This window comes from Megalobrama amblycephala, linkage group LG24 (assembly GCF_018812025.1).
Source record: "Megalobrama amblycephala isolate DHTTF-2021 linkage group LG24, ASM1881202v1, whole genome shotgun sequence".
Taxonomy (NCBI): domain Eukaryota; kingdom Metazoa; phylum Chordata; class Actinopteri; order Cypriniformes; family Xenocyprididae; genus Megalobrama; species Megalobrama amblycephala.
Window position 1 is genome coordinate 20675845 of NC_063067.1, and position 15006 is coordinate 20690850.

Genomic DNA, 15006 nt, shown 5'->3' on the forward strand with positions numbered 1-15006 from the left:
CAATTTGCTCATTATTAAATTAGCATTCCGACACTGTAATTTAGATTTAATACGACTACAGCTTCTGAATACTGATTTGCGACAAAACCAGCACTGGAATGTTTTCGGTGTGGAGTGTGCAGAACAGAAGAATGCTTCAGCTACTCCCACTTCCTGGTGATCCAATCCGAAACGACCAGCTGTTTCAAGGCGCCCCTCCGAGTCCGTCCAAAGCAAAACAATACACGGAAAAACATAAAAATCGTCAATTATCGACTATTTTCGCGTCTTACCTTCCTAAATTATACATCTGAGCGAATTGGTCGTGTCTTTTTTTCAACTGCTATTTTGGATCTACCCCAGTTACGGGGTTGTTTATCTGTAGTAAGGGGAACTTGAAACCGTCCTTGCCCCATGTCCTCGGTTGTTTTTCTTCTTTCGCCTGGATTCTCCATGTTGTTGGAGAAAAAGTGAGGGCTTTACCTAGACTAGTGGAGGCTATGGATAAATATACGAGCGATAAAGTAAACCGAGACGCGAAGCCTAGAAAATAGCAGATAAGATAAAACAAAACAAAGTGTCATGCCCCTCCCATGTGGAAGAGAATAGAAGGCGGGAATAAATAAATATCACAATAATTTGTCGCCGTAGGTTTGAGATATTTTTGATCGAACGGAAATTATTCATTTCAAGCATCGCTAGCTTTTAATGCCACTAAATGCGGACCGACTGTTTGTCGCTGGAAAAGGTTGGTTGGACGTTGAGGGTTGTGCGTTTGTTAGATGGAAAGTTCTATCATCACTCAAGTGCAGAGAGAGGATTCTCGGTTGCCTTCGAAAACAGGTAGGCAACGCAGTGTCACATGCTAAATGGTGATGTTTCAGCGCTGTCAACTCTATCACATATTAGCCGTTATCGCGTCACACTGTTCGATGTGCGATTCGAACATGTTTGATGCTCGCGCTGTAACAGTTATTTGTCATATTAAGCTGATTGACATGTCACGGTCGCGAGCGGAATTCGTTAAGTTCCAACCGTTGGAACTTAACGAATTCCGCTCTGAACAGCGAAATGTAAATAAGCTCAATATCACATTTCAGGATATATATATATATATATATATATATATATATATATATATATATATATATATATATATATATATATATATATAAACGTGTGCGTGTCCTCTTTGTTTTTGCATAAATCTCAGTGTAACTTAATTTTATTATTTACATGCTGTTGCAGTCAGGCATTGCTGAATGTTTACGTAATATGATCAGTTTTTAAAAGGATTTTAGACGACCTACAGAAATCAATGACATGTTTTTCTCTCTGTAATATTTTTTCAGGTGTTTTTTTATATTTGTGTACCTTAATGTATGTTAATAAACTATTATTTTCTATTTGTCTTATTATTAATTTATTGATAGTTTCTTTACACAATAGATGTAATAATGATGTTTGGTCATTTTTAAAAAGTGTAACCAATGTTAATGCGTGTTTCACGTAAGACACTGTTGTTTCCTCTTCTGTGGACGTCGTTTCATCGCTTGGTTAATGGATAATTTGAGTGACATGTTGTTTTAACGTTATGCAGATTATGTTTGAAAAACGTTTTCTGTTTAACCGATTTACCCACACTCGCGTATCTCACACTCTTACTGAAGTAAAACTGTACAAAACATCGAGTTGAAATGTGAAAAACATCGGCCTAATGGAGAGCGCAAGGTGCCGCGCTGGAATGCACAACACACCCCTCAGCACACGCCCTCCATCTGCCGCGCGACGCGTCCATTACACGCGTTTAAACCTTAACGGTTAATGAAGGCCTTATCTAGATGTTTAACGACGAGTAAAGGCCACAGTGTTGTGCAGAAAATAACCATTATGCGGAAAGTAACCATTTTGTAACCTCTTACTCACTACCTGTCGGGCCAGTCTATCTCCTCGCGGTGTTTTGGCCAGTGTTTATCTTGTGTCTCGTCAATATAAGCAGAACTGTGTGCTTATTTTAGATATGACGCAAATACGATATAAACATCGGTCGTTCCAGTATGACCATACTTAACTGATGTCAGTTTGGCTGTTACTACAGATGTCCACGATCTCTGTATTACTGAATTACGAGCAGCCATGAAAATACAAGTCTGCAGAAATTCATTGAAGACCCTTTGAACTTATTTTGTACTTGGCTGGCATCAAGTATCTAGTGTCCAGACTTTATTTTTATTTAGTTATTCATTTATTTGTGGCAATAACAGCAGAGGCTTTCAGGAATTATGGTGCTCAGGATGTGAACAGATGCATTGGTGCAAATGTAAGGGTTAGGGTTTGTGCAAATATTATATTTTAATAACTCTGAAACTGTCAAGTGGTGTAACCAAGTAAAAAGCACCAATTTTTTTCTGTACTTTGTGTGTGTGTGTGTGTACTTATATTCAACAACATCAAAAACATTTTCAAAGATATTTTTCATGGCAAAAACAGAATACATTTTTGAGTCTTAAATATCAAAAAGGTGCTTAAAAATGGTCTAAAGTTTGTTTTTAACAAACTAAATGTCTGCAATTCACAGCCATCAGGGTCTAAAGGGGGGGGTCTGTTTTATGACATGACAACAAAATGGCTTCCCGCTTGTTGTTATGCCACACTGACTTTAATTTGTCTGTCAGTAAGTTTTTCAAAATAGTAATAATATTATTTTGGATAAATAATAATGCAATTTGAATACATTTTTTTAAAAGAATTTAATCCTTTTAATTAATTAAGTTTTAATTTAATTAAACTATTTTCTTTTTTTTAACAATCTCCAGAATAACATTACCTAGACATTTTTTACCTTAACCTCCACAATAAAATATCAAAATTCATTTAAATTCAGAAATTGAAAACATTAAAATATCATAGAAGCCATGTATTTAAGCCATTTCTGTATGAACTGCATTTCTTAAAGTATTTTCGATTAACAGATTAGATCTGTACAAAAACATGAGTATCACGTCATTGACTCCTCAAACAGATACCAAATGCAAAGAATGTTTGTTATGTTTACGTAAGGTCCTGTATATATATCTTTGCTAAAGTGCCTTGTGGAATTAGATTATATGACTTTGTTGAATATATTGCATTAATAGTATTCAAATCAAGCAAGGACTCGGGTTTAGAAATTTGTAATGCAGTAGGCTATTATGTCTTAACTTGTCATTAGCTGAGCATCCATCAGTATCCAGCTATGGTTTAGTTGATGTACTTCATAATGGAGTGAAAATGCAACCCATGAATGTAGGCAATGAAAAACAATGCTTAGTTGAAATATAATGGTCAGCCAATATGGATGTTTTTCAACAACAAATACTGAGGCTGATAGAGATCAGTGTGACAGATGGCCAATATATAATATAATGTAATGATAACAAATGAGATGAACAGAAAATTTGCTCTATCCAAACGTAGATAATCTCAAAATGACCAAATATTTTATAAAACCTGATTGTAATTGCGGTCTGTCATTATTAAGTCACTATATTATGTGCTGTAAGAGCTTAGTGAATTCTTATTTTGAGCTTTTTTTTTTTTTTTTTAAAGAAATTGGAAAAATTTAAAATGTTTGCATTAGAAATGCATTTAGTTTAGGCCATTGCTCAGGCAGCAATCTGGCTGAAAAAATCGCTTCCATATGTATTGGTAATACGTTATGTCTAAAAAGATTTGTTGTAGGCCAAATCTAAGACCTTTTTTCTAGGAAAACATTGCTGCTGTTATGCCAGTGTTCGATACATGCAACACAAAAAAGTCTACGTTAGCTGGTCTAATTACAAATATCAAGAATTTGTTATTGTTTTCTTAACAGATTCCTTGGACTCCAGTTACACACAATTCCTTGAAACTCAAATCCATGCTTGCCATTTAATTTACTTTAGAGATCTAGGAAAATAGATGACAATTCACCAAGGATGAAATTAGGAGCTGCTAGATTTTTAGCATTTTTCTTTTGTTCATCTGCTTTTTGGGAAATTGATTTGAAAAAAAAACACTCTCATTTGATTAGATCTGAGCAGAAGTGTAATAGCTAAAAACACTGACCACTTAAAAGCTTCTAACAAAACCTTTGACGTCCTTAACAAAACACTCCGCTTACAAAGCTTGACAATATTGCTTTATCCATATGTGACATATGTTTGAATTCAAGGATACATTTTCCTTGTACTCCATTTCCTGAGTCCTTTTGTTAAGCAGGGCGTTATCAGAGAGTGTACAGATGGGCAAATACAGCACAGAGTAAATGATGACGAAGGAGGCCATTTTCTCTCATCCTCCCTCTGCTGTACATGCTGCTCGTATGTTACATAAGATGATTCCTATGGCTACATAAGTCCCCATAGGGAACATGAGGGAGAAGAGGAGCCTGGGATCAGCCCCTGCTCATTTTATGGTCAATTCCTTCAGCTGAGGAAAAAAAAAAAAAAAAACAGATTACTAGTACTGAAGTTACATCACCATAGGAATAAAAAACAGATTCTAATCACTGCATGGCGTACTTTCATGTTGCAAGAGCTTTTATGCACATTTTTTCATTTCTGCTTCCTTGGGAATTTCAACAGGCATGTCTGAACAAAATCACGTTCCTCTTACATGCAAATATTTGCAAGCAAAACTATGCAGAAGCCCCCTAAATATGCAAGGAGCCCCTGAGTAATGCACAACAAAGCTCACTACAGATGTCGTGTTACAAAAACATAGCCCTTATTTCTATGGATAGGAGTTATGTCTGTGGCGTATGCACTTCGAGGGCTTGTTTCTGCCAGACTCTTCTGTGATGAAATGGCAGGAGCAGTGTGTGTGTGTGTGTGTGTGTATGTTTTGCTCTGAAGGTACAGCTGAAATGTGTGGGCTTTCCCGCCCTCTGAGATTATATAACATATACCAGCCGTGGCCAGCAGTCTCATTTAAAACAGATTTTCTGTTTCTGTGCAACGTGTGCCATCTCTGGAGAGGGGCGGCTGAGCATTTGGTCATTTTGATGTTGATAGGCGCCGCATTTACTGACGAAAACATACATTTCATTCCAGTGCTCTGAATTATTTAATAGATCCGTCAAGCCTCAGTGGCGCATTCGATGCAAATGTATCCAGCTGATTGGCGAATGTGAATTTAAGTTTTTTTTGTCATCTAAAGTGGTTAATTGAAAATATTTATTAACATTTACTAATGCACTCTGGGTGGGGTTTGACAGCGCTTAATGGGATTCAAGTGGGATTGTTTATAAACCACGCAACATGAGCCTTTTTATGATATGTTTATGCCATACAATTATCAGCGGGACTAATATATGCAAATTATGCATGTATTGTTTTCATACAGATCAGGTGAATAAAAACTCACCTCAGAAACCTGGAAGTCGGAATATCTTTAAAAAGCTCATCTGTTGCCTTCGAGCTCAAGATGCCCAGCTGCCAACATCACCTACCCATGATGCCTTGCTAGCACCTGAGGACAATGGGACCATTGCCAAAGTATTATAGGAACCATTAATCAAAACTTTTTGTTAGTTTGTATCCTTGAAACATAAAACAAAGATTTTAAAGATTAAGCAGATTCGTAATGTGTTGTGAATGTTAGTAATGCGTACACCCGATGTCATTTCACAAAACAAAAATGTAAATTAACAATGTACATTGGTAAATTGTAGATGTCTGTGTATTATTAATAAATAATATTAAATAAAACAATTATTTTTTACGTGTAAATTAAAGGGATAGTTCACCCAAAAATGAAAATACTGTCATCATTTACTCACCCTCATGTCGTTCCAAACCTGTATAAATTTCTTTGTTCTGTTGAACACAATGGAAGATATTTTGAAGAATGTGGGAAACTGAACTGTTCTGGGGCACCATTGACTCCCATAGTGTCCAATGGTGCCCAAAGCGACCTGGTTACAAACTTTCTTCAAAATATCCTCCTATGTGTTCAACAGAACAAAGAAATTTATACAGGTTTGGAACGACATGAGGGTGAGTAAATGATGACAGTATTTTCATTTTTGGGTGAACTATCACTTTAAGTAATGCAAATTAATATTCAATAAAAATAAAATTTCATTATATATTTGGGTAGATAAATACAAAATATTAAATACAAAAAAATGAAGAATTATAATCTGGATGTGTAAAATTAAAAAATATGTACTATAATTTAAGTTTATGTATAATAAGCAGTCCCATTTATTTATTTTGCACTAGAATATAATAATAAAAAAATAATAATCATGTGTTCTGGTCTCACCTGTAGACACCAGGAGAGTGTCTGCTGCCAGCAGTGACCTCTCAGGACCAGGGGAAGATCTGTGTGGTCATAGATCTGGATGAAACACTGGTGCATAGCTCATTTAAGGTACACACAGTAACACTGATTGATATTGTGAATTTGACATTTTAAGGAAATACTGTATAACTGAACATTTAAGAATAGATGCATATATGAAATGTTATCCGTTCGATAGCTATAACATTTGCAACAGGGTTAATAACAGTTTCTCACCCCACCAATGTTTTTAACCATATCCACATTGTGTTTTTGTAGCCAATAAGCAATGCAGATTTCATTGTGCCTGTGGAGATTGAGGGGACCACACACCAGGTGAGATCTGATAAATGTTTGTGTATGTGAGAAACACCAGTAATCCCCTGCCAGTGCGCAGTGACTTGAAGTGTGCAGGACATGTGCTTGAGGAAACAGTGGAGATGTTGTTCTATATTCAAAAGTGAAGGATGAGCACCATCTGCTGGACTGATGTGAGAGCAACACTTGGTGGATTGTGGCGTCATATAGTGTACAACCACAAGAGGCAATATTTGCCCATTGATTCTTTTGTTTTACTCCCAAAACCATGATAGAAAGCAGTGCGACTTAAAATGTGGAGATTGAACTCGCATTAAAATATTCCCTAAACCTTTGTTGTTGTCGCCCACTTTTTTTTTTTTTTTTTTAGGGAAAATCTGCATTTGGCCTCTGCCTGGTTCAAGTAATCCAGGATAGGTTAGTTCACACTAGTACGGCCTATTCTTGATTACTTGTTTCAGGAGGAGGCTACGAGCAACAGCACTAGAAGCGCACTACACAACATTTTGTGATTTGTTTTATTTACAGAATTAAAAAAAATAGACCCTGAAGTCTCTACTCTAAATTTAAATGATGCATTAAAATACTTTAGTCTCATATACAACATACTCATCTGTGTTTTAGGTGTATGTGTTGAAGAGGCCATACGTGGATGAGTTCCTCCAGAGGATGGGAGAACTGTTTGAATGTGTTCTGTTCACTGCCAGCCTTGCTAAGGTATCAAAACATGCATCACATGTCTTGTTTCTTTAGGAAAATTGTAGAAATTGCTTACTAGATGCTGGTTAGTTAATGTTATAGAGATATGTCCTTGTAGTGTCAGATTTATTTTCTTCTCTCAGTTTTCCTTAACTCATCCCTCCTTCTCCCCACTCATGGCTTTGGTAGTATGCAGACCCGGTGACCGACCTGCTGGATCAGTGTGGCGTGTTCCGGGCGCGGCTGTTCCGTGAATCTTGTGTGTTTTATCAAGGCTGCTATGTTAAAGATCTGAGTCGCCTCGGCCGTGAGCTCCACAAAACCCTGATCCTGGACAACTCCCCTGCCTCCTACATCTTCCACCCTGAGAATGCTGTGGGTTTCACTGTCCTGCTGCTGTTTAGCTTTTTGTTAATCCCTGCCTGTAGATTCTCTTCTTGCTATTTAACAATTGTTTATTTCACTGGATTTGACATAATATTCAGTGGAGTCCAAAAGTCTGACATATATGTATGTATGTGTGTGCATATCTATATATATATATATCTCAACATTAACGCTTGTCCAGGACAAGTGGATTATTTTGAAGGGGCAAGTGAAAGAGAATTTTAAATTTCAAGTAGCCGATTAAAACTTTAAAATTAACAACAACAAAAAAACAACTAGGGCATCACCAATACGTGAGAATGATTTGATTTTATTCCATTTAGTGTAAGTGGCAATTGATAGAGGACACTAATATATAATGTACTGACGGTAAGAGCAGAACCATAGCGCATCTCACAGCAACACTTTACTGAATGACTTAGCGTTTTGAACAAATCGGTTGAGTCAAATATTCAATGATCCATTAGGCTTGTTTGAGATGAATCGGCACTGCCCAGAGCGATCGGCGTATGACATCAAAGTACTGTGAGAGTGTTTCAAAAGCATAATGCTCTTCAATCGCTCTCCTGGTACTTTGATGTCATACGCCAATCGGTCTACGCAGCACCAATGCATCTCTAACAAGCCTAGTATTAAAGGGTTAGTTCACCCAAAAATGAAAATTCTGTCATTTATTACTCACCCTCATGCCGTTCCACACCCGTAAGACCTTCGTTAATCTTCGGAACACAAATTAAGATATTTTAGTTAAAATCAGATGGCTCTGTGAGGCCTCCATAGGAAACAATGTCATTTCCTCTCTCAAGATCCATAAAGGTACTAAAAACATATTTAAATCAGTTCATGTGAGCACAGTAGTTCAATATTAATATTATAAAGCGACGAGAATATTTTTGGAGCGCCAAACATAGCAAAATAACGACTTATTTAGTGATGGCTGATTTCAAAACACTGCTCCAGGAAGCTTCGGAGCACAAATGAATCAGTGTATCGAATCTGCTGTTCGGAGCGCCAAAGTCACGTGATTTCAGCCGTTGGCAGTTTGACACGCGATCTGAATCATGCCATCACTAAATAAGTCATTATTTTGTTATTTTTGGCGCTCCAAAAATATTCTCGTCGCTTTATAATATTAATATTGAACCACTGTACTCACATGAACTGATTTAAATATGTTTTTACTACCTTTATGGATCTTGAGAGAGGAAATGTCATTGCTCAATATGGAGGCCTAACGGAGCCATCGGATTTCAACTAAGATATCTTAATTTGTGTTCCGAAGATAAATGAATGTCTTACGGGTGTGGAACGGCATGAGGGTAAGTAATAAATGACAGAATTTTCATTTTTGGGTGAACTAACCCTTTAAACAACTGCCTCATTCTTGAATGAATTAGCCATTTGAATAAAACGTGTGAAAGAATGATTCACTGGGAACTCATTGATTCACTCATTAAGATGGTAATTTGCTGCCACCTACTGGCGGTTTAGTTTCATGTTTAAAAGTATCATTCTTTCTAACGTTTGGGAAATTTGAGTATGCATGCAGCCGTTAGTCATTGCGTCGTGTCTGTATACATGTAGGACGAGTCCCTGCTAGTAGACTATATGGCATATGAGGATGCTGCTGGTAGCTGATCATTTATAGTCTTTTCTCACAGCAGCTGAAATAATTAAACATCATTTTGATGGCGGATTGTAATCCAGAAAGTTCCAAAAGACAATTATCAGTGACAACTGGAGATTCACCCGTAGTCAAAAGCACAAGACTTCGGACTGCAGAGTGGCTAAAGAAATGAAATCTATGTTAACAGTCTCGAAATGAGAACAAAGTATAAAAATAATAATAATTTGCACAGTTTGACGTTATCTGAGCTAAGTGTCAAAATCATTAGATTTAATCACATTGGTAGCACGATTTTTTGTAATGCTTTTTTTCTCAGTTGGTCAGAACAAAAGTGCCAGACATGTTACTTGTTCAGATGACATTTTCCAGTGAAAATTCTTATATTGGTCATACTTCCAAGACGTAGAATCTGATATTCTGAAGTACAGTATCCTCACCGATGTGGTGACTGACAGCAAACATTAGATTCATCCATGCTGAGGAGTAAAAAGGACAATTCCGCAAACAACTGCAATTGCAAGTTTCAAACAGAGATGGTGACAAAGAGGCAAAACTTACAGACTGCAGCTTTAAAATGATAGATGAAGCATACATTTAATAAGGGGAAAAATGCCTTTTATAAAGGTTAAAGTAAATATCACAAATATGCGGATTTAAATATGTCAAAGCTGATTGAACACTGATGAGAATATTGCTTCAGAATTAATTATATTTACAACACAAAAAAAACATTTCTGGACTAGCAATTTTTTTACTCAGACAAGTGAATGACCACATGGCAAGGCTTAATGTCGAACCCTATATATATATATATATATATATATATATATATATATATATATATATATATATATATATATATATATATATATAATTGTAATAGAAGTTTAGTATTACTGTTTTTGACAGTATTTTTGATCAAATAAATGCAGCATTTGTAAACACTTCAAAAACAAAAAAAAAGTACTGATTCAAACTTTTGAACAATAGTGTATCTATTATATAGAAACAAATATATATTCTATTCTAATATATATTTTTTACTTTTTAATTACACAATATATAGCTTATATACATTATCAAACATGTATGTTAACAAATGTTCAGAAGCTTTGGAATTATATTAGAAATTTTCAGAATGAAAATGATCAATTTTATTTTAAATTTTATTTCCCAGATTTCCAATGCAGTCTTAGACTTTTGGACCCCACTGTATATGTAACAAAATATTGTTGTACCACCATCTGAACTATGTACATTTAATTTACTAAATGCACTAATATAATGATCTTCCTGCTTTTAAAATACATAAACCCAATAGATTTAAATAATCCCAAAATGATTATATTATTTCAACCCAGTAATCTAGTGGCATATAATAACCTGTGTGCCTTTAACAGGTTCCTGTACTCTCCTGGTTTGATGATTCAGAGGACACTGAGCTGCTTCACCTCATCCCAGTATTTGAAGAGTTAAGTCAGGCTGATGATGTCTACAGCAGACTCGAACAACTCAGGGGTCCATAATCCCTACACCACCAGACCAGGACAAACCTCCATGTTGTGTAGCACTGACTGCCAATCACACACACAAGCGGCTCATGACATTAGACTCCGCCTTCTGACCTGAAAACAAACACGAAAGCTCATAATTCTGCTCAGCTCAAAGTATATGCAGTTCTGCTATATGGTTTGAGGGACCTTAAACAGTAAGTGATGATAAATATTGTGGTCAGAGGTCAGCTTTGTCTCAGTCAATGAGCTTGCCTTTTGCAATAACAATTTACAGATTTTATATTCCTTTTTTACTTTTATATTTTTTTGTTATTAGAATTTTTTTTTATGTTTATAATGACATCCTTTGGGAGATTAAACAGTTTGCAAGGTCTAATCAAGTCATCGGTAATCCGCAACTGTATTTTGTTATACAGCTCATAAAGCACAAACTTTCAGGCCAATCTCTCTATGCAAGTTCTACCTGAATTCAACCTCACTTTTTTAATCTTTAGCATTCATAATCATCACTTTAAAGGAAAACTTGTGTTGCTAATGTATTCCAGATTCCAGTGAAATGGCACAAATGGGAATACACATTGTTTTATTCAACATGCTATGCATAGTTTTTCCATAAATGCAAATGTGACTCTTTGTTTCAGTCTTATTACTTTACACAAGGCCTTGTTTAAACTGCACACTTCTCTACTGTCGCTGAAGTGCGTTAACATGGCATTAAAATACCCGTTTTTACAGTTTTATGTGAATTACAACTACATACCTTGACACTTCCTGTATTCGTCTTAAAGTGGCCTTATCTCTGCTTCAAGTGTACTTGATGGGGTTTTATTATACGTGAGGAGCAGAATTAATACCACCGAATGAACCAAAGAGATTTATCTTGTTCAGTTACTGTCCTTCTCTCTGCTGTATTTATGCAGACAATTACTTGTGCTGGCATTTGTGTGTATATTTGGTTGAACTTGAAAATGTCCATCTTTGTATGATACATCTTTGAACTTGAAAATGTCCATCATTGTATGATCTGTTGATGCAGACCAGATACTCCACTTCTGTACTTCATCTTATATTATTTAAACATTATCATGTTTATGTTATAAGTTCTTACTGTAGCACAAATATTCAAAATGGCCGTGATTTTTATAAACACAGCAGTGTTCGAAGGGCAGATTATTGCCTTTTGGTTCAAATTTGCCCTGATAAGGTCTGTGTTGTCAAATTTTTGACTTTTGTATTGCCGACAATAAATTTTTTCTGTGCAACATTATGTAAATCTTTTCTTTGCATTCTGTCATTGAGTCATCATTAGTTATTATAATTACACAGAATTCAAAAATTGCTAACATCCACTTTTGAATGATAAAATGCCACAAAATGAGCATTCAAATTCTTTTCCCTAAAATATATTATTAATATTTTTTTTTTTTCCCACACTAAATAAAGCATCTAAAATTGTCAATCAAAATAAACTGTTGCCAACAAGTTGTTCATCCTCCTTTTGACCACTAGGGGCACCAGAATCCATCTAGGTATAGGAAGATCTGCGTCACATATTCTGTAATAAATGTACCACAAAAAAACGTACTTAAAAAGGTTTTTATTGAGTTGAGTTTTATTGAGTGATGGCGATTGCTTAGAAAGGAGATTATGAAAACACATTTATGGCTTTTGCAGGACAGAGTGAAAACAAAAATCAGATAGCACCTTATATAAACATTTTACAGATATATTAACAACTTCATCATAAATTCTTTTGTAAACAGCAAACTAATATAAAATATTCCTGACAATTACAACAAAGTAAATAACAAAGGTTATAACGGCAGGCAAATTAGAGAACTACGATAGTAACACAAACTACTTATAAAAAAAAAAAACAAGAATTTTGTGACAAATCAAGAGAGTGACATGCGTATAAGATTGAGGATGACTACAAAGTTAATTTCTCTCTACAAAAATTGTACACAGGCCTGGAAAGACTGTTGGATGACGACGCATATATGCTTGGGAATGTTTTTAATTAGTCTTTTGTTGTGGTCGCTTCATAAAAAACAGCTATTGAGGTCCGCGCAGATTGGAAAGGATTCGGGTTGTACTACTTATCTACTAACCTATGGCTTTTTGAGCAACCACTTTTGCCTGTAATCCATTTCACAGGATTAGCACAGTCAAACGCATGCATCGCACCTTAACTTGAATTGCACCAAAATGCTTTTTGCTGAAGATATACGATGAATTTGTGTGGAGGGGGAGAATCACGACCATTTCCCAAAGAAAACCCCTTTTGCTGAGTAATCAACATGAAACCTGGCTCAAAGGAGGATAATTTCTAACAGCTGTGGAAAGATGCGTAAGGCAGAGTCAGCGTTATTACGTCAACATAAAGAGTAAAGAAATCATCAGCCACCTTTTCAAAATTCGCAAGGAATGATTTGATAAATTTTCTCTCATGTCTAGTCAGCCAGAGCCAAGTTTAAGTTTTAGGTTTAAGCTTTGTTAAAGTTCACTGATTGTAAGCAGGGTGGTCCAACAATACACAGTTCAGAATTAGGTCATGAGTCACAAGTTTCTCTAAATCATTGCAAAACAAAAGTAACATACACAAAAAAACAAGTCATGGCCGGATCTGGAGAACAAACTATCCTATAGACGCACAGCGAGACACGTACACACAAAGTCAGGCACAGTACATGTTTGAACAGAATGCAAAAGGAGTAACCAATAAAAGGTGGTCTTGTCTTACCACGTTATTCAAAGAAAATAAATAAATAAACGTAAATAATAATTCACCGTGGAACACTGTAGCTCTGTCTTATATGGATCGGACTTAATGTATGTTGCTGCTACGAGGTTTTTTTCTTCTTCTTTAAACACAATGAATCAAAAGCCTACGGCTAATGCAAGTTTTACACAGATGCGTTTTTTTCTTCTTTTTTTTCTTTTCATGAAATATGCATATTAAATTAATTGAAAATCACATATATTAACATTCACTTTCCAATAACTTTACACAAATGTTACCAAAGAGAGTGTGCACTGATGTTGCATGAGAACCAGAACATTCTGTGAGATTAAAAACTGGAAGACTGTCGCGATGAGCTTGGATTCATCCTTGAAACGTAATTTAACAATAATATGAGTTGAACGTCACTACTTTTGCTACCACTTGAAACAGAGAACACGAATGAGATGATAGAGTTGTTATAATGGGCTAAAATGATGCCAGCACAAACACATTGTAAAAGTCCTTCTTCCAACCATCAGGATAGAAATGTGGGTATTTCGTGTACGGAGCGTAACATGTGGCATGAGCTTTTCTCGGTCAAAAAAAATGGGTTATCCCGTAAATATCCTCCTTCGAAAAATATCTGAAGTGTCACGAGAATCAGGGTTACAAAAAGGTTGGTACCTGGTTATCATTCAGTCTCTCTGAAACCACTTTAGCCTTGACTACCACACGAGGACAGGCTGTCATAGAGGGAATCGCTCAGGGACTCGGGGGTCTCGAGGACCTGGGGATGGCTTGGAGACAGGCCGTCATCAGGTCTCTCTCTCACCAACTCCAAACCGGTGTCCCTCACCATCTCTGGGTTTGCAGGAATACGGCTTTTGCCTCTACGTGCCTGTCCGGGTTGAGGAAGACTTCTCGGGTCTCCTTCACGGCTGGCTACGGAATCACTAGTCTTGTTGCGCTGCGGGAAAAACAGGCCCAAAAATGCAAAGTGAGCAACACTGAAAAGTACATGACAGAAAAGCCTAATTTAATAATAATACTTTGTAATAAAGTATTATTATGTTTAATGAAATTATCAATCTGTACGATAAAATTCTGGCTGATAATTATTTTTATGACATGGCTGACAACCAATTAACGGGCTGTATTAAAATTCTATACTTTTTATTAAAAAATAAAAATGTTAAATATTAAAATCAGTCATTTTAAATGAAATGTGTGAATTTAGGCCCAAAAACATTATAAAGTATAGTATGGAAAATAAATATTCATTTTGAGATTTGCTAGATTGTTATTTATATGATTAGCGTTTTTAAAGATTAACCTTCATTGAACACTGAATGATGGCAAAGGTAATCATAAACGTAAGCAAACAAACCGTTGAACTTTACTGTGTGTATACTAACAGAAATGCACTACCGTACAAAGGTTTGGAGTCAGCA

General features: G+C 35.8%; 2 protein-coding genes across 5 annotated transcripts in view; one reads left to right on the forward strand and one right to left on the reverse strand.

Annotated features, from left to right (window-relative positions):
- Positions 1–201: 201 nt before the first annotated feature.
- On the forward strand, positions 202–12097 carry ctdsp2 (CTD (carboxy-terminal domain, RNA polymerase II, polypeptide A) small phosphatase 2). Its single transcript, XM_048178148.1, has 7 exons — positions 202–822; positions 5344–5495; positions 6274–6375; positions 6565–6621; positions 7228–7320; positions 7492–7677; positions 10717–12097. The coding sequence occupies exons 1-7, from the start codon at positions 762–764 to the stop codon at positions 10840–10842; spliced, it is 777 nt and encodes a 258-aa protein (XP_048034105.1). The 5' UTR covers positions 202–761; the 3' UTR covers positions 10843–12097.
- Positions 12098–12412: 315 nt separating this feature from the next.
- Positions 12413–15006, reverse strand: part of nckap5l (NCK-associated protein 5-like) — a 30976-nt gene continuing 28382 nt past the window's right edge. For all 4 annotated transcript variants that reach the window (XM_048178142.1, XM_048178143.1, XM_048178141.1 and 1 more), the window contains exon 12: positions 12413–14522. In XM_048178142.1, coding sequence (XP_048034099.1) covers positions 14271–14522 — 252 coding nt within the window. In that variant the 3' untranslated portion in view covers positions 12413–14270. The remainder of the gene's footprint in view (positions 14523–15006) is intronic.

Coding starts and splice junctions, on each gene's coding strand:
- ctdsp2 (XM_048178148.1), top strand. CDS start 762: ATGGAAAGTTCTATCATCACTCAAGTGCAGAGAGAGGATTCTCGGTTG. Junction 5,496..6,273: donor ACAATGGGACCATTGCCAAA/GTATTATAGGAA, acceptor TCTCACCTGTAG/ACACCAGGAGAGTGTCTGCT. Junction 7,321..7,491: donor TCACTGCCAGCCTTGCTAAG/GTATCAAAACAT, acceptor TGGCTTTGGTAG/TATGCAGACCCGGTGACCGA.